Source organism: Penicillium crustosum (genome assembly GCF_028827405.1).
Source record: "Penicillium crustosum strain IBT 35664 chromosome Unknown utg000002l_segment0_segment0, whole genome shotgun sequence".
NCBI classification, from domain to species: domain Eukaryota; kingdom Fungi; phylum Ascomycota; class Eurotiomycetes; order Eurotiales; family Aspergillaceae; genus Penicillium; species Penicillium crustosum.
The window spans coordinates 8,599,618-8,619,943 of NW_026623123.1; the positions used below are offsets into that span (position 1 = coordinate 8,599,618).

Genomic DNA, 20,326 nt, shown 5'->3' on the forward strand with positions numbered 1-20,326 from the left:
AGCGAACAGATTAAGTTACCTTCCCAGATGTCTTCTGTTTGACTGGCTGAAGTTCAATGTCTACCTCCTCGGTGACTAGAATCCGCTGCGAGCTCGTGTCCCAGTCTGCACCATGCCATTCCGAAACATTGTTTGTATGGTCGGAGGTGGAAAGCGCCTCCATCGACCTCGCATCCCCGATTTCATTAGGATTCTCCTTTGTTCTAGACCACGGTGTATTGCTTGACGGTTGGTGGCTGGCCTTCCCGCTGGAAATGTCGAATATCCTCGCCAAAGCGCCACCGAAAGCTGTTTTCAGGAGGACTCGCATCGTTGGAAGACATGTGCAGACAATGCCGGTTGAAACTTCGATAATGGACCACATGTATCCCTTTGCATAGAGCCATGTGGAGTCGTACTGACCGAGGACAAGCATTGAGAGCAGAAGGCGGGCCATAGCTGCAGCGCAATCACTGGGAGTGAACGATGTGTTAGCAAGGCATACATATTGGCACTTATCTGTACCTTTGAGGCAGAAAAAAAAAATGAATATTCATACAACAAACCCAACGCAAAAATCAGGGAGAGAGCAATCTTCTGTGGTTTAGGAAGCTGAATATTCCAGACTCTAGGAATTGGCATCAACCAAACCGCAAAATCACAGATGATATTTACAATTGCGTAGCCGATAGCGAATTGCTTAAAGTCCAGGCAAGTTCCCTCCGTTGTCCAGAAGGCACTAATAGGCTTGCAGTTGAAAATTGCGAGAAAGGTCATGATTATTGCCCACACAGAGATGAGCACGATCATGCCGTCGACAATTCGCAAGAAACTCGAATGCTCGAAAATGCGTCGGTATAGGAAAAGCAGTGCTAGCTTCACACTCGGGGGCCGAGAACGTAGAAGATCTGGAAGAAGTAGAGGAGCTCCACGAATGTAGCGACTTTTTCTGGTGAAAGGGCGGCTCGATGCTTGCCGAGGCCATTAATTCGACCTGAAAGCCCGTCGGTATTAGTACTGCCAGTTTTTAGAGGACCAGAGTCATAATTGTACTGACATCCCACGAATATCCCATATAATAGCCAATTCCAGAAAAGGGCGACACAGATCATCCAGTCATCTGCACCAAGAGACAACTTCCGTAGTCGTCGAGCTGCAAACCGGGCAACAACAGCGAATGTGGACAATACAATGAAGATCGTGTTCACCACCCATAGCGCTGGCCCGAAGTCCTCGTGGAGGTCGGTCATGTGTACCGAGAGGAATTTTCAACCACTGTCTGTTATGAGTCAAGACCTTGATTGTATGAAGGGAGTTACCCCCTGACAAGAACAAAACTTCATGTCAAAATTTAGGAGAGCAATTATCCTCGAGTCCAATTTTCAAGGATTCTCGGCCCCGAAACCACACATTCAGGGCTATTAAATGAAACCTCCTCTCATATTACACATTGCAAGGATGCTGCATGACGCTAGAGTATGTTAACCAAATGTGAAAACCCTGCGAGGATGATACGACGTGGAGCTCTTGAGACGATGATCGCGTATCCACAACTGGCTAGTCGGACGCCCGACGGCACGGGTATCACCGGGGGCTAGTTTAGCCTAAAAATCGCACGGCCTTGTGTCCTAATTAGCACGAATACAACATTGGGGCCGATAATTAGAGTGGGCTGGTCCCTCGGCGCCGTACAGTGGAGACACGGCCGTGTAGGATCGTACTACTGCAGAGGGAAATGAAACATTGGGGCCAGGAACTGGAGCCTTTCCCCCTTTTCATGAGCTTGCATACTGATCGAGTGCTCCGTGTAACGGAGACTATGGAAGGAGGTCCATCTACCGACTTTATTAGAGTGCTGCATTCTATAAAATTCGTTTAACCAACCTCACCTGGAAAAATGACTGTGGTACCTCAGCAGAAGCTTTCCTGGCAAGAATCTGCCCGCAAGGTCCAAGCAGTGCGCGATCGTTCTATAGAGCATGTTGACCCCGCCATCGCTACCCTTCCCGGTACACATACTGGCAGGGTGATCGATTTCCCCAGAAAGTATCTTTCGCAGACAGAGATCGCTATTACAGAGAGTTCCGCGGAGACCTTGGTGGCTTCTCTTGCATCCGGTAAATTGACTGCGACCGCTGTAACAAATGCCTTTCTTCGGCGGGCTGCGATCGCTCAGAAGCTGGTGAGTAATGCTACAAGTTATTACTAGCAAATTCTTCCAATGGTAAATTCTAACCACTCATCCGCTTAGACAAACTGTATCTACGAGCTTCTTCCTGACCGTGCCATTGCTCGCGCCAAGGAACTCGATGAGTACCTTGCAAAGCATGGAAAGCCCTCCGGTCCGCTTCATGGCTTACCAATTAGCATCAAAGGACATGTAGGTCTCAAGGGACGAGACTTGTCTGCTGGATTCGTCAGTTGGCTTGACCGGGAGAGCCCAGACGATGCAATTATTGTCAAGATTCTGTTGGATGCCGGTGCAGTTGTTTATGCAAGGACAACCGAGCCACAGGCACTGGTGAGCATATCTCAATTTCCCTCTTTTGTTGATTTATGGCTGATGTCGTGCTTTCGCGGTAGATGGCTCTTGAAACCTGCAGCAATATCACCGGAATCACCACCAACCCACATAATACCGCTCTCACACCAGGTGGTTCTTCCGGTGGAGAATCAGCATTGCAAGCCCTCTATGGCAGCCCTCTGGGAATTGGTTCTGATATCGGTATGTTGCATCCGCTGTATTGATTCCTTTCATTGTTAACAATAGATCCAGGCGGTAGTATTCGCTCACCTGCCGCCAATTGTGGCCTCTACGGCCTAAAGCCATCGACCGGTCGCCTACCGCTAATCGGATGCGCTTCCTATGTTCTCGGATGTGAGACCATTATGGGAACACTTGGGCCGATTTCGCCAACATTTGGCGGCATTGAACTTTTCATGAAAACGATTATCGAATCAAAGCCTTGGGTCAATGACTCGATGATGCTCCCAATCCCCTGGAGAGACCAGGATAAACACATTCACCTGAATAACAAGAAACTAACCGTCGGTGTAATGTGGACTGACGATGTCGTTACTCCCGCACCGGCAGTAACAAGGGCCTTGAAAGAAGTGGTTGAACGTCTTAAATTGGTGGATAGTATTGAGGTTATTGAATGGAAGGCATACCAACAGAAGGAGGCTCTCGAGATCCTGGTAAGTGGTCTATATAACATCAGCGATCCAGGTGAGCCCAACTAACCAATGGCATATATAGACCAGGTTGTACGCTCCAGATGGTGGAAAGGCATTTGCCGGACATGTTGAGGCCTCTGGCGAGCCGTTTACGCCGCTCACGGCGTGGACTCTCCGGGATACCCCTGGGATTGAGGAACTTAGCCAGCAGGGTGTGTGGGACTGGACTGGAAAACGGGAGATGTTCCGCTATGCCTACTTGCAAGGTTAGTACATAAATCATCAATGTTCGCTTCGGGTTCTGATCTAACTTCTAATACAGAGTGGAACAATGTGGCGCCTGAAATGGATGTTATACTCTGTCCCGCATTCCCCACGCCCGCCCCCCTTCACGATACCTCCAGGTACTGGGGTTATACTTCTTTATTCAATCTTCTCGATTATTCAGCCCTTGTGTTCCCCGTTACCAAAGTGGATCCCGAGAGAGATGCGAAGGATATCACTTACACCCCGAAGAACGAATTCGACAGCTGGGCATACGAGCATTATGACCCGGTAAAGCAGAAGGATGCACCTGTTTCTTTGCAGTTAGTTGCTAAGAAGTTGGAGGAAGAAAAGTTACTTCAGGCATTCAGAGAGATTCAGGAGAAAGTCGGCCTACCATTTGTGAATTGTCTAGCTTGATTGCGTCTCGGGAAATATGAATTTTGTTTGAAAGGAAAGTGTAGATTTTTGTCTGCTATCGGTTTCTCTAGAAGACTACATACTGACTGGTACTGATGTGGTTCTAATTTGACCAGAATATTTCTCCACCCACAAACTCAGCGCCAGAGACGGTAAGCTGAGTACCGATATCTCGAGAACGACAACGACCACGTGAGATACTAGACGATATTAACCTTGAACGAGTCGCTGCCAACGTCAATCTCGCGGAACCTCAGATAAGATTTCCGCAGCTGAAGGTCTCTTCGCGGGCTCATATTGCAAAATCCATCGAATGAGAGCCTTCACTTTCCGAGCCTCCTCCTCACCAAGATCCGGGGCTGCCCGATCGAATGACTCTTCCATAGATTCCTGCTCCAGCATAAGAGGCTCCTTCCCTGGAGCGACTCCTCCAAGCTGACAATTAAAGAGCTTCTTCTCGTGTGTAAAGTAGAGCGAGGATGTCCTCCGATGCTTGAATAACTCGTCGGGAAGTGAACCGAGCTGGGTGGTAAGGGAGAGATAATAATCGTCATCTTCCATCTCGGAGTATGGTACACAGAAAAGCTGCTCTCCGGTGATAAGCTCAAAGAAAATGCAACCAAAACTCCAAACATCAAGGGTATCATTAACGGCCCCGGTAAGAATCAACTCGGTGGCCCGAAGACCGACTGGAGTGATGGGCCTTTTTGGCGGATCGGTAAAGAAATATGCTAATCAGGGCGTGAGTATAGATATTCCCCAAAGAGAATGAATAGATAACCGAAAGAGGAGAGACTAACCACCGCCCATATCGGATAATTTGATCCTAAACCCTTCGGTGGAGGTACAGGGTAGTAGTGGCTGTGCAACACAAAGATATCGAGGGGCACATTTGTCTTGTTTACCGTCTAGCCTCTGTACAGGGGCCGAGATTGAGCCGGCTTCCACGTCTTCTTCTTGTCGGAGCAAGTCCTCGGGAATCGAGTCGATATTGTTAAGAGCGAAAAGCATGTTTCCTGGCTGTAAGTCTCCATGAGCGATACCATTTCGGTGGAGAAATGCAAGACCCTGCAAGGACTGCTTAAGGATGCTCTTTGTCATCCAAAGCGGATAGCGGACATTCATTTCTCGCCTGCGAGGTTTGAACTGTGGCAGTTCCTCGACCATAGTATTCACACTGGGACCCATAGGCTCAAATACCAGGCACTTGTGGACACCATTGGGCCTGGGGTGTTCGAAATTACTTATCAGTCGCGTGATATGCCGGGTTCCTTCTACCGGCGCGACTTGGGTGATGTGGCGCAAAATGCGTACCTCGGTTGTCGATCTCGATATTTCTGATACAAGGATCTTTAGGGCCACATACCCACTGTTTCTTAAGAGGAAACGAGTAACGATAATCTATACCGTTGGGGTAGGAAATGCAGAAGATAAACTTACTTCTCGTCACGGGTTAGCCAAACTGTCGAGTAGGAGCCCTCGCCAAGCTTCCGGATGACCTTGTACTAGTTGTTGAAGACGTCACCGAGAGCGACTGGATGATAACCCCCTGGGCGGTAATATTCCACCCACTCACAGGGCAATGTAATAGGTTCGAATCTCGGTTCGTCATCGATCGAGGCCTTTGATAGCGGAGTGGGAGGGGACGGGATACTCATGGCTGCAACGGAGCTGCGTTGTCGAAGAGGTGCCAAGGTGAATGTTTTGTAAGAGATCCAAGATTAGTATTGTGATGGGAGACACCGGATAAATATTCCCAAAGGAGCGTTGGGCAAAAGTCTCCAGAGTACATTTATTCGTCCACATTCAGACCTTATTTCAGAGCACAGACCACGCGTCATAGCGCGTACCTGCATGCTATTTTTCAAGGAAGGTATGACTAAGAAGATCGCGCTGTTATTATTGGTCTAAATGGCGATCTGGATCCACCCGTGGACGGATGCGAGCCGAGCCGCCCCTTCCAAGGTTGTGTACATACATATACACCGGATTTTAGGCCGGGCAAGTTGGATTTCCCTTTCCGTTTTAGTGCTCACCCCTTGCCGCTTTTTGCTCACTGAGTAAAGCCGAGCACGCCCCTGTGTATTACGTAATCGTTAAACCCGCTCACTGAGGGGAATTGCTACAGACACGGCACGTTTTGCTAGTAGCACGGCACATTAGGTAATATTCCCTTTACATAATCAATTTTGACCGAGATCGTTACCATACATTACCACAGCAACTACATTACTTACTACTGTAGCAACTACATTCTATCTACTACTGCTTCATTACTATAAGAACCCGACCATGAATCAATTCTCTCTAGTCAATCTTATTGTGCTTTTCATCTTATTTACATGCTTTTCACACTCTGCAGGAGCGGATTGTATGGCCAATTTCTCCACAATTTGAGCACTTCGAGGGTGCTTTCTTCTTAGTGACCTTTTGGTTTGATGTTTTGATGTTTTGATCTGATATGTTCTCTTGAGCTGATCTGCGAGTTGGTGGTGGTAATAGAGGATCTAGTATTGGCAGATACATAGATGACTCATTACTAAGGCCAATCCTCCAAAATTGATGGATATCGCTTAGTGGGATTGGTTGATGTTTTGTTAATAAACTAGCGATTCGGTGGGCACACGGAAGGCCCATTGTCCTAGTGAATATATTAGTGCAGTTTGATAAAGGTGCTTCGGGGGTAGCTCTCTTAGCTATAGCAGCTTGATTAGAGATTAAAGATATTGAATATCGTGATGTTCTCTTTATAATATTCGAATAGAGAAAGTGGGAGCAGAAATTTAGTCTCTTAATCTTATCTTCTGTAAGATCAGATTCAAGTCGCTGATACTGAGCCTGTAAAGCATTATTAATTCTCTCAAAAACATGAAGCATATCACCTGAAGATCCCCCCTATATACTTTTTTAAAAAAGCGTGAGACCCCTCCACTCTTGATGTAGCCCAGTTACCAAGATGAAGATATTGCCCTACCCAAGCCCTAATAAACATCTCTTTATAGGTTAGCCAAGTACTTTGAATATATCTAAGAGCATTAGGGGCAATTTGATTAAACTGCGTTGTGAACTTAGCTAATTGAGCATTATATTCATCAATATTTGATGAATTAATTAGCTCTTTCTATGACTTGATAAAAGCCTCAAATTCCTCATTTGAAGAGAAATATTGCTTTGTCTTTGCCAGCACATTCTTATTAATATGCCAAATGCATAGTAGATGTGGGCTTCTAGGACAGATAGATTTAATTGTACCTAATAAAGCAAGATCTCTGTCAGTGCAAAGAACTGGAGAAAAGGGTAAGGGGTCAAGCTATAAAAAAAAAGTCTGTAAAGTCCACTTATAGCTTTCTTCCTGCTCATTTTGCATAAAGCAGAAAGCAATACTATAGGATGAATTCGATGGCGAGAGACTAATAATATGTAAAAGAGGCATCTTATACCGATTCGTCTTGTAAGTACAGTCTAATAAAAAGACCCTATTATATTGATTAGCATACTTAATTGATTCAGGGTGAGCGAACATAAAAAATTGAATATGACCTTCTATATCTTGTTTAAATGCATATTTCCATTGATTCTGAATTAATATCTGTTGAAGAAGTTTAAGAGGTAAGTGATTCCTAAGCTTTTTCTGTCTTATACTACCTCTTATATTATAAATATCTTTTGGTCTTATTAAGATATCAGGTTGATCCTTTCTTAATAGACTTATAATATGCTGCGGTCGAGATCCAATATCTGATAGATGTTTAATAGTTTGATTTTGATCTTTAGTAAGCTGTGGACGCCTTGCCATAGGATGCCCTATCATATTATTAGTAGCTGCATGATTATGATTAGGATTTCTTACCTGGATTTCCCATTGATTAGTATCAACAAGCTTCTTTGCATAAAGGCGGAATGGGCAGTTCATCCGTCTAGTACTTGTCTTCCGGCGTTTTGCCCCTTCTGGGGCATCAATATGATCATGGTATATACCGCCTCTATCACAACCAAGACAAATATTCCTCTCCTTAGCGGAGTTGATGATAGTGATAGCATAACCATGAGATAGGGCATGCTGTCGTATCGAAGTAAGGAGTTGCTCTCTAGTCTCAAAGACTTGCTCAATTGGTGGCTCCATGATTAGGTGAAATCAAGTATCAATTGGATGAAGTAAGATCAATTGGATGAAGTAAGATCAATTGGATGAAGTAAGATCAATGAGAAGATAGAGTGGTTCTTATAGCAGAAGTAGATAGAATGTAGTTGCTACAGTAGTAAGTAATGTAGTTGCTGTGGTAATGTATGGTAACGATCTCGGTCAAAATTGATTATGTAAAGGGAATATTACCTAATGTGCCGTGCTACTAGCAAAACGTGCCGTGTCTGTAGCAATTCCCCTCACTGAGCATCGCATGATTATTACATAAGCTAGATGACTCGCTCACTGAGCGTGACCTGAGCATTCTGATTTGCTCATTGAGCAGCCTAATCCCACTCACTGAGCGTGACCTGATTATTACATAAGCTCAAGGACTTGCTCACTGGGCGTCACCTGAGCAGCCTGAGCAAAGTGGGAGAGCAGCTAAACCAGCAGGTCACCTCAATAAAATGCACCACGCTAGCCCCATCTAAATGCAGTCGTTCACCCAGCACTCTTGACCGTTGTCCCCTCAACGAAAGGCTGGTGTCATTAATTTGGCGGTCGATCCTAGTTGTTATGCCTCTACCTAGAAGGCAAATGCACAGCTGGGCCGGGTTTGGGAGGGGGTAGTGGCTGTAACTTTTATTAGTATCCAACATCATAGGGTTTGATGTAAGTAGTGCATACTAGTCAAACCACCTCTCCAGGAGGGCGTCAAGGCGCCATACGGCCAGCAAACAAACATACATGCCCAAAAGGGCCCACAAGAAAGCCTTCGTCTCGCTGGGGGTTAAGGCGGCCAGCAGACGGTCCAAAAACGCCGCAAAGCGGGCAAAGTAATCGTTGGGCGACGGGTTTTCACCGACAGGAAAGGCTTTCGCGGCCGACATCTGCTGACAGGGCTGTGTTAGCAAAAAAGACCTCAAAAAGGACTGCTGGGATAACTCACTGTGAGAAAAGGTGGTGATTTGCGATGTTTACAGAACCAAAATTCTCTCTACGTAAGGTAACAAGGTAGTAAAGTAGCAATTGGAAGGTGCACGTGAAACGAGGACTACAATGGCAGGCACGAATGTTCCTAAATAGGAAGGAAGCGTGTGGAGGTTGGACTTCGGGAACGACTGCAAGTTTAGATCAGGGGATTCGAAGCCAAAGAAAGAGTTGAATTGCACAATAAAACCTCAAACTAGCAAGCAGGCACCTAGTGGCCTGACACTGACACTTAAGGTACCACAACTTCTTCCTCGTCCTCTTCGTCAATAAGCATGAATGGCTCATCGAATTGGTCCGCCTTGCCTCTTCTCGTCTGCTCTTTTGAAACATCGCTCTCGTATCCTGGGGGCATTACAATCAGATCAAAAGGGCTGTCATGACTGTCAAGAGATAACCCCCATATCGAAGCTCGATTGACCCTTTGGCGGTAAAAGCTATTGTCATCCACGATATGGAAATCCCTAAGGAATTCCTCCTTTTCTTTTTTGGTAAGCTCAAACCCCCGAGCCTGGTGACAACATCCACATTCCACCATACAATGTCCAGCCCCAAGCTGTCGTGTTTTATCAATCTTGCGATTAGCGCAACATCCACAGCCACGGCTACAGCATCCCCCCCTTCCTCACGCAATCCTCGAACAAAACTCGGTGCATATACCAGAGAGGATGTGATCGCCACAGATCAAATGCTCTTATCAGTGGCCCCTCCACGAATGAGTTTCGGACTTTCCACCACTGGAGTTCCAGCAACCAATATCTCTTCTTCAAAGCCTGAAGCACGGCCTGTACATCATTCCTATAGAGTAGCCAGCTGCCTGTGGCCTCAGGCTTCTTGGCGAGGCATTGCTCTTCCTGGACAGTATTTCGGAGGTCTTGTTCTATCCGGAGAAGCTCAATCGCTCTACCAACATAGGATGGCGCTTTTCTAACCATGTTCCACCGATACCGTTGAAGAGCATCAATATCTCCACTCTTTTCGATCTTGATTTCATCTTGAGTTTTCTCTCCAGGCAAGGCCAAGTCAATTTCTGATCGAGTCGGCTTGTCCGCAGATTGCATGTTGAGCTTTTGTTGACCGCAGAAGCCGTATGCTAGTTAAGACTAGGTCATCGTCTCGGGTATAGAGAATAGAGAGATGGGGGAAGATTATCCTTAAAGTTGAGGTCTACCTGATGAACGACTCATCCTGATGTCAGATACTCTTCCGTAATCTCTATTGGACCCGCATATTTCTAACAGTAAAAGAAACAAAATGTGAAAAGCCAGAAAACTTTATTGGTTCAAGAATAGCTCAGTTTCCCTTCTTTGATCGTCCGCTCCGAGCTTGGTAGGCGGACCGATGGAAGAACTATTAGAATTACAAGCCTGGAGTGAGCAAACCTGAGTGTTCACTGAACAGACCTGAGCACTCACTGAGCATAGCCTGAGCGTTCACTGAGCAATATTTTTTACATTACTAAGTATACCCTAAGTGCTCACAGTGATCACCCGTGCTGTGAAATACTCAGTGAGCAGGAGCCTGAGCGCCCTCATAAAAGCGGCGGCACCCCGATCGGGAAATTCGCGACCGTGGCCTAAAATCCGGTACATACAGTTACATACATACATACATAATGTACCTAGGTAGCACCCAACGAGGACCAAGGACAAGTGCAGAACTAGTCCTACGCGCCTTCCTAAAAGATGACCACGGATAGATAGTTCGTTACAACAGACACCCTGCTTCTGAAATAACCCTATCTATTCCATAGTTGATCAGTGATGCACTTATCAAATAAGCAAGCACGTTGAGCAGTAAGCTCAAAACTCATTTTCTATCTCAGTTTCTCAGATCAACTTTTACTTCATCATGAATCCCAGAGATATCATCTTCGAGCCGTTCAACATGTACAACAACGAACCAGAGAACAAGACGAGCATCATCAACTTGATCGTTTGCCAACCACCTGCTGGAGCTAGGAGTGCCACAGTCGTGTAAGTTGGTCGTCGCATCCCTCGTCGCAGGCAAGCTTCTGACCAGAGTTTTCAGGAACGAATGGCACACCAGCCGAAAAGACAAACGGGTTCACTGTACCGTCGACTACTGTAACACCGCTGGTAATCTGATCAGGCGACACCACATTGTGTGACTTGGCTGGGGCAAAAGAGGGTGCCAGGTTACTGCAGTTTTGTACAGGGAGATTTGGTGAATACCCGACACCTAGACTAGCCCAGCAGGTCTAGACAGTCAAGCAGGCCGAGGAGGCAGATACATACACACAGGAAGCCCCAACCAATCTTCTTTTTACCCTCACGACAGTTCTAAAAATTCAATGTAGCATGGATAGAGAATAAGTGAAAACAAAAACGCCCTCAGTGATGAATTAAGAATATTCTGCTATGATATATGACCACAGTTGCTACGTGTTGGGGCTTCATTACTTGATTCATTTATGAGAGATAAGTGAAGGCAATGTGACAAGAAGACCATACAAAATGCGCGACAGACAGAGACTAGGTTTACTCTGGCAAGAGTGAGAAAGATTAAGATAATAAACTTACAACTGACCAGGACAGAATTTACTACTTACAGGGTTAAATTCTCCGCCATCTCAGATCTCAGATCTGGCATAATTAAAAGGCGTCACAATCTTGCCGGGGCTTACATGTACATCAGTAACGGAGACTCCAAGCGCCTTAACGGAAAATATGTCACTCTACGACAGTCAGGTTTGCTAGCCACTTTCTACAAGCCTTCGACCCCTACGTTGCTGCGTACAATGTTTTCACCCATTTACCCCTAGGTCAGGATCTGCATCAATGCGTCGAACTCCCCATCGTCCAAAATGGTTTTTCTTTCTTCAATAATTACACTCAATTGCCCCTATCAGTATCATGCTATCCCTTCTTGATCTTAATCCCTTTATATGCATGGGAGCGCATCGAGTGCGGGTAGTAAATCGTGGAGCCCTCCCTTTCAACGAAATCTTTAAATAAAACGGAACTTGTAAAATAGCACTAGGCCGCCTTGGCTACCCGATACCGTTGTGTGATGGTGTCGGACAAGTCCACAAAGGAAGCACTGCTCATAAGCTCTGGTAGACTCAGACTCGCTTTCATTTCACGCACAATCCAATTGCGGATCTCACCAGCCACCAAAGAGTCAACTCCATAGGCACTAGGAGGCTTCGAGGGTACAATGTCATCTGGGTGCAAGGACAAGACCGAGACAAACTTGCCCACAACAGCTTCGTAAATGATGGATTGATCATCCTCAAGAGACTGGCTCTTGGACAACAACTGGCCTAGTGGAATAACCGGTTTTTCATCGATGTTGTCAGTGCCCTGTTCTCCCGTAAGACGGGGGTGCCGGCAATGAACGAATCGACTATCAGAAAACCAGAAAGGAACATGCGAGGAGGGCGGAAGCAAGCAGGTATAACATTCGGCATCCCAACTGGGATCATATCGCCCACTGATCACCGTATCCAGAATGTCATTGATGTCCATGTCGGTGAGGCCCTCATCACCCCAGTTTTTGTCAATCACCTGCTGTCGACTGCTCTGCTCGGCAATGTATCCGATTTTGGTCACTGGGCCTAAGTCGACGGAGACAGCAGGAAGACCTTGAGCATTTCGCATCCGTGCCAGTGAGCCCAAATAGGTTGTGGCGGCACCGTAGGCAGAATGGCTTGGGGCTCCAATGGTACCAGTAATGGATGAGATAATGATGAAGAACCTGAGACTGTGGGGATCACTGAAATACTGATGCAGGTTCCATGCACCCTGAACCTTAGGGCTGACCACCGCGCGATAATCGTCATAGGGCATGTTCTCAAATAACATGGTCTGGAGGGTGGGGGTTAGTATATAGTGACTCTTATGCAAGCAGAATTCAGATTTACTCACTTTCAGCACCATGGCGCTGTGGATGACACCTCGTATGGGCGGAAGAATTTTTGCACTCTCCTGAATAACATTTTCCAGGCTGTTGGAATCTGCAACGTCACCTTGGAACACCGCCAGCCGTATGCCTTTCAGTTGCATCTCCGACTCTAGCTCGCGCACTCTTTGGGATTGTAGCCCGCTGCGAGTCATGATAATGATGTTCTTGGCACCTCTGCGGCTCATCCACTGAACAATACTTCGTCCAATACCACCACCCCCACCCACGACAAGGTAGGACTCATCGTGCGTGAACAATGGCATACTTGCCTCATCCCTGGCCACCTGTTGTAGCAAATCAGTATTTGGCTATTCCCACCTTACAATAGAAAGAGTCTCTTACCGATACCGGTCCTGGCGATGAGAAATCAACGACTAGCTTCCCGATTGAATTGCCCTCGCTTAGATGCTTAAAGGCATCCTCTATCGCCCCAACGGAGTAGCAATTGGGCGACATCCCTGACTTTATCACCCCAGTAGCGTACCAATCAATTCCCCGGGTTAAAATATCTTGCAAAAGCTGAGGTTTGTCTTTCATTAGGGCCTCCAGGTTTATCGAGAAGAAGGAGGCACCTCTGTTAAACGGTCTCATTGAAAGACGGTTGTCATCCAAGATATCCGCGAGGGCAAGATTCACAAATCTTCCATAGGGTCCTAGGCACTTCCAGGACACATCTAATGCTTCATTGGACCGAGTGTTCACAACGACATCATAGCCCCTCCCTGCTGTCGCGTCCATCAGATCTTCGTATGTTGAGATCTGATCCTTGCAGAAGATGTGGTCGAACGGAATCTGGAAATAGTCTGCGATTGCTTCCCTCTTCTCGGAAGAACCAACTGTCGCATAGACCTCGGCACCAAGATACTGTGCAAGTCTCACGGCCATTTGACCGACACCTCCTGCAGCCTGGTGAATGAGAATTCTCTCCCCTCGCTCGAGGTGACCAACCGTTACTACAGAATAGTAGGCTGTGACAAATGCCATAGGAATAGCGGCCGCAGTAGTGTATGCCATTGAATCGGGAATCTTGACTACCTGGACCGAGGGGCAGCGCACAATGGATGCATATGTACCTCGTGTCAAAGCACACACACGATCACCAACGGCCAGATCCTTGACCCCGAGGCCAGTAGCTGTAATCACGCCGCTGCATTCGTAGCCAAGGTCTCCGATAACCTTGCCGTTGCTGATTAAGGTGTCTTGAAAGCTGACTCCACTTGCCTTAACCTCGACTTCAACATCCAGGTCATTGATGGCCGGTCGTGATAACCCATTATCAACAAAGGTGAGACTTTTGGAGGTTCCCGGTGCTTGTAACTGCATCTTAAGTAGATGACCACTCTCCCAACCGGTTTCAGACCTCGGTGCAAATTGCTCCCGTGTGTCAGTGATTAACTGGTTCATTCCAGTATCCGGCTTGAATCGTGGAATCCGAATAATTCCGTCTCTTTCAGAGAGTTCGGGCTCTGCCAGAGGTGCGTCTGGCTTGACAAACGACTGTGAGAAGACGCGGAGAATCATGGAAGCTGCTTCAGCATTTGGGAGCCGGTTGACGAGATCCAGATCCAATACAACCAGCTTCTGATTGTGGTTTTCTTCCCGAATACTTCGGGTGAGCCCTAAGGTCATGCTCGCCTCGGGATCCACAGAGTCCTGGTTGGCCCCTGCTACCACCCACAGATTTCTATCCGCCTCGCAGATGCGCTGGAGGCCCCGATATTGAACCTCGCTTATACAATGCATAAAAGGAGAGTCAGAGTCTTCTAATACAATGTAATTCTTCGAAGTACTAGGTTCAGTGGCAATGGCGTCGAGTGCCACAACACGTGCGGTAATTTGTAGCGATTCAGCAAGGCTGCTCTTGAGCGCTTCTGCGAGACCCTCTGAAGAGCCGCCAGTGACAATAGTGAGGTCTTTGCTTGGGATCCATTGATCGGGTGCGGTAGCCGAGCTCACAATCAAACTGCATTCTTGCTCAAGGGCGCCAGGGTAATCGTGAAGCTCCGCCTGAATACCAGAGAAACCCGTCGATCGTAAAACACTGTCCCAAGTCACAGACGAAAGGGTGGGACCATTTTGACGGAATTCTTCTTCTCCAAGCCACCAACCGGGTAGTGTCGCAAAGGGGAATGATGCTATGCTTGGGCTCGTTATCTCCAGCAAAAGTAGCTTACCGCCCGGTTTGAGAAGGGAACGAACGTTGGTCATTGTTTTCGACATATTCACCGTCGCGTGTAAAACATTGGCCGCGATGATCAGATCGTAGGTCCCTTCTGTGTAGCCCTGACCCTCTGGCGAAGCTTCGATGTTCAAAACTTGGAAGTCCAACACCTGCTTCCACGTCTGGAGCTTGATCTTGGATTTTTCAAAGAACCCAGCACTGACATCAGTGAAAACATAGGAATCAAACAGGGTTTGACCAGTTGGTCCTGGCTCACCGAGAGCTTGTAGAATGGGAAGTGTCGTCCCCCCTGTTCCAGCCCCAATCTCCAAGATGCGCATGTTGGGGTTCTGGTGAGCCAAGCAAGCAACGATTGATGCCGCAGCTGGATATAGACGGTTTTTCAGAGGCTCCAAGTCCTCATAATACCTCGTAAGTAAATCATCTTGCAGCATGAGGCTGAGAGGCTCCACTTCTTCGCGAATGATCCGGGCGATGTTTTCGCCCATCCGGCAAAGGAACTCTCCAACCGATCCAACCTGGCTTGCTTTTTGTATAAGCTCCTGGGCCTGTTGGTCATCTATAGTATTGTGCCATAGTTCTTGGACCCTCTCTTTCATCCAGCGGTACATGTTTACTTGTCGTGACCCATCATAATCCCCAAGCTGCTCCAGTGCTTCATGCATGTAGTACAACGAAACATCGTTGAGAATTCTGATACGCGACCTCTCATGAGCTGCGCCTTCATTTGACACCTCAAAAGCACGGCGTAGTTCATCGGCCGATAGAATGTCCACCCAGGGCATCCATTCGATCTTGTGGCAGAAATTGGTCATGGTAGAGGAAACTTCCGGCAAAGGCCGCCCTCGACATTGAAGGCCTTTGATCGAAACTAAACCTCCATTCTCCTGTTGTGCAGACAGAGAGAATACGGGAACATCCAGAGAAGGACTCGAAATTATCCCGCTGACAGCCAAATCATTGTCTGCTGCCAGGACAGTTGGGGATCGAACCTCAATTTCTTCGATATAGCGGGGCATGTAGAGTCTGTCCAGTCCCCCAAATCTAGAGCGTGCGAGGAGTAACACCGTTTGCATCAGGATATCGATTGTGGCTGGATGCAGCACGTACGCGCTCTCGCACATAGAGGGCATGGTCTTTGCGGTGTCGGGAATTCTCAGCTTTGCGATGGCCTCACAGCCAGTAGCTTTGATATCATGCAGGCCCTGGAACGAGGCACCATACTCAATACCAGAATTCTTGACAGCTGTATAGAAATTGGTGTGATCTAGTGCTAGTCCGGGAAACCCGTCCGGGAAAATGTAGCCACTTTTGTTCTTAGCCTGAGGCCTGTCTAAAACGCAGATCTTTCCTCTGCAGCGTTCTTCGAACTCTGAATCTCCGCAGCATGAAAATATGGCAAACTCGTACCACTTTTTGGATTGGGTTTGAGGACCAATGATACAGGGGCGAAGTGACAGGGTCATATCGTACTCAGTCATCTCAGAGAGTATCAACGGATACTTGACCAGCACCTCTCGAAGAATGTATGATACACCATTGGCCTTCCCCTGGAGCAGATTATATTGCGATGCGGCCTCAATAGCCATGGAAATGTATCCGGCCATGGGGAAGACTACTTCCGACTGCACACGATGATCGCGAAGCCATGGTAGGTCATCCAGGCGGATGATGCTCCTCCATCGTGGCTCCAGGGTGTTGAAGTCGGTAGCAAAAGAGCCCAGTAAATCATTATAGGGCATCTTGTTTGTCCGATAAAACTTGTTGATTCGTGGTTCTTGCCAATATTCTTCCTGGTGCTTCCATGGATAAGATGGAAGATCTCCCAACACAGTGAACTGCTTGGATAGGTTCGGGGTGTTTCCGAAATTGACTTTCTCCAAATTAATGGGGAATCCCTTCAGCAATAGCGAGGCTACCAGTTCATGCATAGTATGAACCCCGTTTCTGCCCCTAACCAGCGTTGGGAAGTACGCAATATCTTGGTTCTTTGCAATACTTTTTATCACTTGTGAAACAGGACCTTTGAGGGCTGCATGGGGGCCAACTTCCACAAGTATGTTGATTCCACGTTTCTCCCCGCCAATTGACTCATTATAGCGACACATAGCCGATAGGGAGTCCGAAAAGAGGACTTGACCAGTCAGATTTCTCGTCCAGTAACGATTGTCTAGCTTTGGGTCTTGAAGCAGGCCACCGTCGGTTGAGGAGAAAAATTTGATTGGACTCTCATCACACTGGATGTCGCCAAGGGCTGCGAGGTAGCTTTCTGCAACGACACTCATGTGACTCGAGTGGTAGGCGATATCAACCTTCAATGTACGATTGAAAATATTTTGCGCGTTACATAGGGCGTGAAGCTCCTCTATTGCGCTGCGGTCACCAGACACCGTAAAGCTAGAGGCACTATTCTTGCAGCCGATAGCTGCCGAGCCGGAGGTCAGGGAGGCGAGTAGGGTCTGTAATATAGCCTCGCTACATCCCACAGCAATCATGGATCCCTTTAGACTTGGGAACTTTTCTTTCATCTCCACTGTCGCCATTCCACGATGATATGCCACTTTGATACAGGTGGCGGCAGACAAGAGGCCAGCTGCATAACCAGCAGCGATTTCACCGCTAGAATGGCCGACCACGGCGGTAATGTCCAGTCCCCATGAGTGCAGCAAGTCTACCAGAGCAATTTGGATGGCGCAGCAGGCGACTTGGCTGATCTGTGGCACACCCAGCTGAGACTGTTTAGAACTATTGAGCAATTCATCTATAGCTAGTCAGTATATCACTTGTGATATTGTATGACAATTAATGTTCTTACCTTCCAGTTTCCAGGTGGCCCCTAGCTCCAAAAGTGTCGCTTGCGACTTTCGTAAAGAGTTCGCAAATACTGGATAGCAGCCAAGTTCTTGGCCCATCTGTGGCCAGTGGGCACCTTGTCCGGTGAAGACTAGGCCCACCAATGGCCGCTTGGTCGAACGCGTTGGTGTAGTAGACTCTGCACGTAGCTTCTCTACAAGCTGAGTATGACTGCTTGCGGTGACAACAGCCTTCCAAGGCAACAGAGACCTTCGCGTCGAGATGGTGAGAGCTAGGTCTTCCATGATAGTTTGGTTGAAGAATAGGGGATGCTTTCGCACATAGGCCGACAGTTGGCTCAACTGCATTCGACATGAGTATTTAGAGTTCGCCGAGAGGGCAAATATGTATGACCCGCCCGACGGCTTTTGGCTAGGTCTTGGTGGTGCTTGCTCAAAGATACCATGCGAGTTGGAGCCACCGATACCAAAGTTGTTGACAGATGCCCTGCGGACTCCAGACTTTGGCCAGGGCTTTATCCCACTGAGCACTTGGAGGTTGTTCACTTGCAGATGTAGTTTGGGATTTGAATTGGTAAAGTTGGTATTGGGCAACAACATTCCCTTCTCAAGCATCATTGCAGTCTTGATAACAGATACTAGGCCGCTGACCCCTTCTAAATGGCCAAAGTTTGACTTCGCTGATCCGATAAAGGTTGGTTCCAAGCCGGTGCCCTGTTTGCCAAATATATTGGCAATGGCCCCCACCTCGATTGGGTCGCCGATGGCAGTACCGGTTCCATGTGCTTCCACATACCGAGTCTCGGATGGGTCAAGGCCACAAGAAGCATACACGGACCGAATCAAGCTTTCTTGGGCCTCGCCACTTGGGACAGTGATTCCAGCATTTGTTCGGCCATCTTGGTTGATCCCCGTGTTCTTGATGACAGTGTAAATATGATCCCCTGCTTCGAGGGCTGCGCTGAGAGGTTTAAGTACCAAGCACGCGGCTCCCTCCCCCGACCGAATCCCCCCGTAGCCCGGTCGTCAAACGCGTAACACTTTCCTTCGGGAGAAAGAAGCCTATTCATTAAAGTTAGCGTAAGTGAGACGTAAAAAGTCGTAGATGAGACTTGCTGGGATAAAGAGTATAGAATGGTGCTCTGAGGGTAGATGTTCAGATGTGCAGCGGCCACAATGGCATATGGCGAATCTCCTGAGCGAAGACTTTGACAGGCCAAGTGGATGGCAGTCAGAGCCGAGGAGCATGCGGTATCCACAGTAATGCTAGGGCCGCGGAAATCAAAGAAATGGGAGAGTCGATTTGCAATCATGCAGGGATCACATCCGGTCATTGCAAAGGTAGGTGCAGTCTCAGGGTCTCGGGTGATACCATGCAAGTAGTCCGAGAAGGAGTTTGCTGCGAAGACTGCGACATCCTTGCCGGCCATTTCCTCCATTGGAAAGCCCCCTGGTTAAGATTTGGTCAGAAGATTGGGACTGCGTCACAGGGGCTTAGTGTTACCACCTACCATTCTCCAACGCTTCGTAGGTGACCTCAAGGAGAAATCGTTGCTGTGGATCCATAGCCTAAGAAACCCCAATCAATCAGTTCATCGAATCAACAACATGAGAGCCACAGTCACTCTCACCTTCGCTTCGTTGGCCGTAATGCGAAAGAACGGAGCATCGAAATGGGCAAGGTTATGGCTCAGGTAATGGCCTCCTTTGTTGTTGATCTAATTATCACTGGTCAACTCCGCGATCTGTAATTTAGAATAGTGACAATTACCTTTCCCTTTCGGTCTGCGTTCTTGTTCCAAAAGGCTGCATTCTCAAAACGGCCTTCGGGGTTCTCGGTCCAAGCACTCTTTCCGTGAGCACAGAAGCTCCAGAACTCCCCCAAAGTAGATATATCAGGAGGGAGTCGGCAGGCCATTCCGACGATGGCGATAGGCTCCATGCTAGGGTGATTGGTTGATTCCATTGTTGATAAATATGTAGCAAAGTTTCTCAAGTTCAACTACATGCTCCCACCTAAGTGCGCCCTGGATGTTACCATTTATATTTACAGTTTTCAATGCACTTGTCTCCGGCCATTATCACCCTTCCGCAACAGCCGAATTGCACGCAAATCCAAAGATATTACACCCTACTAGGCTACTGCTAAACGGAGGGTCGACGATCTACATAGGCCAAACTTTCATATGAAGTTAAAAGGGTCATTTGCATACCTGCTGGGCGAGGGATATACGACATGTGGCTAGGCGTCTCATCCCAATAAAGAACGATGCATATGTCTATTCTCGTAGGCGATCAAGCCGGGTGTGTTTTGTTTCTCGTGTAGGTTTTTAAGTCAAGAACAAACACATGCAGTGCCTATCTATCCAGATTAGGAAAATACAATATATCGGCGGACTGGAATCCGACATGCACCTGCTCGCTACAAACTTTCCGTTAGGACTACCC

General features: G+C 47.5%; 6 protein-coding genes across 6 annotated transcripts; 2 read left to right on the forward strand and 4 right to left on the reverse strand.

Moving 5' to 3' along the window:
* Nucleotides 1–10: 10 nt before the first annotated feature.
* Nucleotides 11–1,229, reverse strand: N7487_006785 (uncharacterized protein; the record flags this gene model as incomplete). Its single annotated transcript, XM_056874532.1, has 3 exons — nucleotides 11–452; nucleotides 539–819; nucleotides 864–1,229. 3 exons carry the CDS (start codon nucleotides 1,227–1,229, stop codon nucleotides 11–13), a joined length of 1,089 nt encoding a protein of 362 aa, XP_056732252.1.
* A 647-nt stretch (nucleotides 1,230–1,876) lies between these two features.
* Nucleotides 1,877–3,840, forward strand: N7487_006786 (uncharacterized protein; the record flags this gene model as incomplete). Its single annotated transcript, XM_056874533.1, has 6 exons — nucleotides 1,877–2,161; nucleotides 2,231–2,500; nucleotides 2,563–2,704; nucleotides 2,756–3,177; nucleotides 3,239–3,422; nucleotides 3,479–3,840. 6 exons carry the CDS (start codon nucleotides 1,877–1,879, stop codon nucleotides 3,838–3,840), a joined length of 1,665 nt encoding a protein of 554 aa, XP_056732253.1.
* A 237-nt stretch (nucleotides 3,841–4,077) lies between these two features.
* Nucleotides 4,078–5,498, reverse strand: N7487_006787 (uncharacterized protein; the record flags this gene model as incomplete). Its single annotated transcript, XM_056874534.1, has 4 exons — nucleotides 4,078–4,571; nucleotides 4,641–5,065; nucleotides 5,281–5,345; nucleotides 5,409–5,498. The coding sequence occupies 4 exons, from the start codon at nucleotides 5,496–5,498 to the stop codon at nucleotides 4,078–4,080; spliced, it is 1,074 nt and encodes a 357-aa protein (XP_056732254.1).
* Nucleotides 5,499–8,652: 3,154 nt separating this feature from the next.
* N7487_006788 (uncharacterized protein) lies at nucleotides 8,653–10,017 on the reverse strand (the record flags this gene model as incomplete). The annotated part of the gene is made up of 3 exons (XM_056874535.1): nucleotides 8,653–8,859; nucleotides 9,198–9,530; nucleotides 9,586–10,017. The coding sequence occupies 3 exons, from the start codon at nucleotides 10,015–10,017 to the stop codon at nucleotides 8,653–8,655; spliced, it is 972 nt and encodes a 323-aa protein (XP_056732255.1).
* Nucleotides 10,018–10,807: 790 nt separating this feature from the next.
* On the forward strand, nucleotides 10,808–11,087 carry N7487_006789 (uncharacterized protein; the record flags this gene model as incomplete). Its single annotated transcript, XM_056874536.1, has 2 exons — nucleotides 10,808–10,932; nucleotides 10,988–11,087. 2 exons carry the CDS (start codon nucleotides 10,808–10,810, stop codon nucleotides 11,085–11,087), a joined length of 225 nt encoding a protein of 74 aa, XP_056732256.1.
* An 868-nt stretch (nucleotides 11,088–11,955) lies between these two features.
* N7487_006790 (type I polyketide synthase) lies at nucleotides 11,956–19,844 on the reverse strand (the record flags this gene model as incomplete). Its single annotated transcript, XM_056874537.1, has 8 exons — nucleotides 11,956–12,786; nucleotides 12,847–13,167; nucleotides 13,226–17,826; nucleotides 17,881–18,834; nucleotides 18,882–19,328; nucleotides 19,390–19,447; nucleotides 19,510–19,596; nucleotides 19,650–19,844. The coding sequence occupies 8 exons, from the start codon at nucleotides 19,842–19,844 to the stop codon at nucleotides 11,956–11,958; spliced, it is 7,494 nt and encodes a 2,497-aa protein (XP_056732257.1).
* Nucleotides 19,845–20,326: the final 482 nt, after the last annotated feature.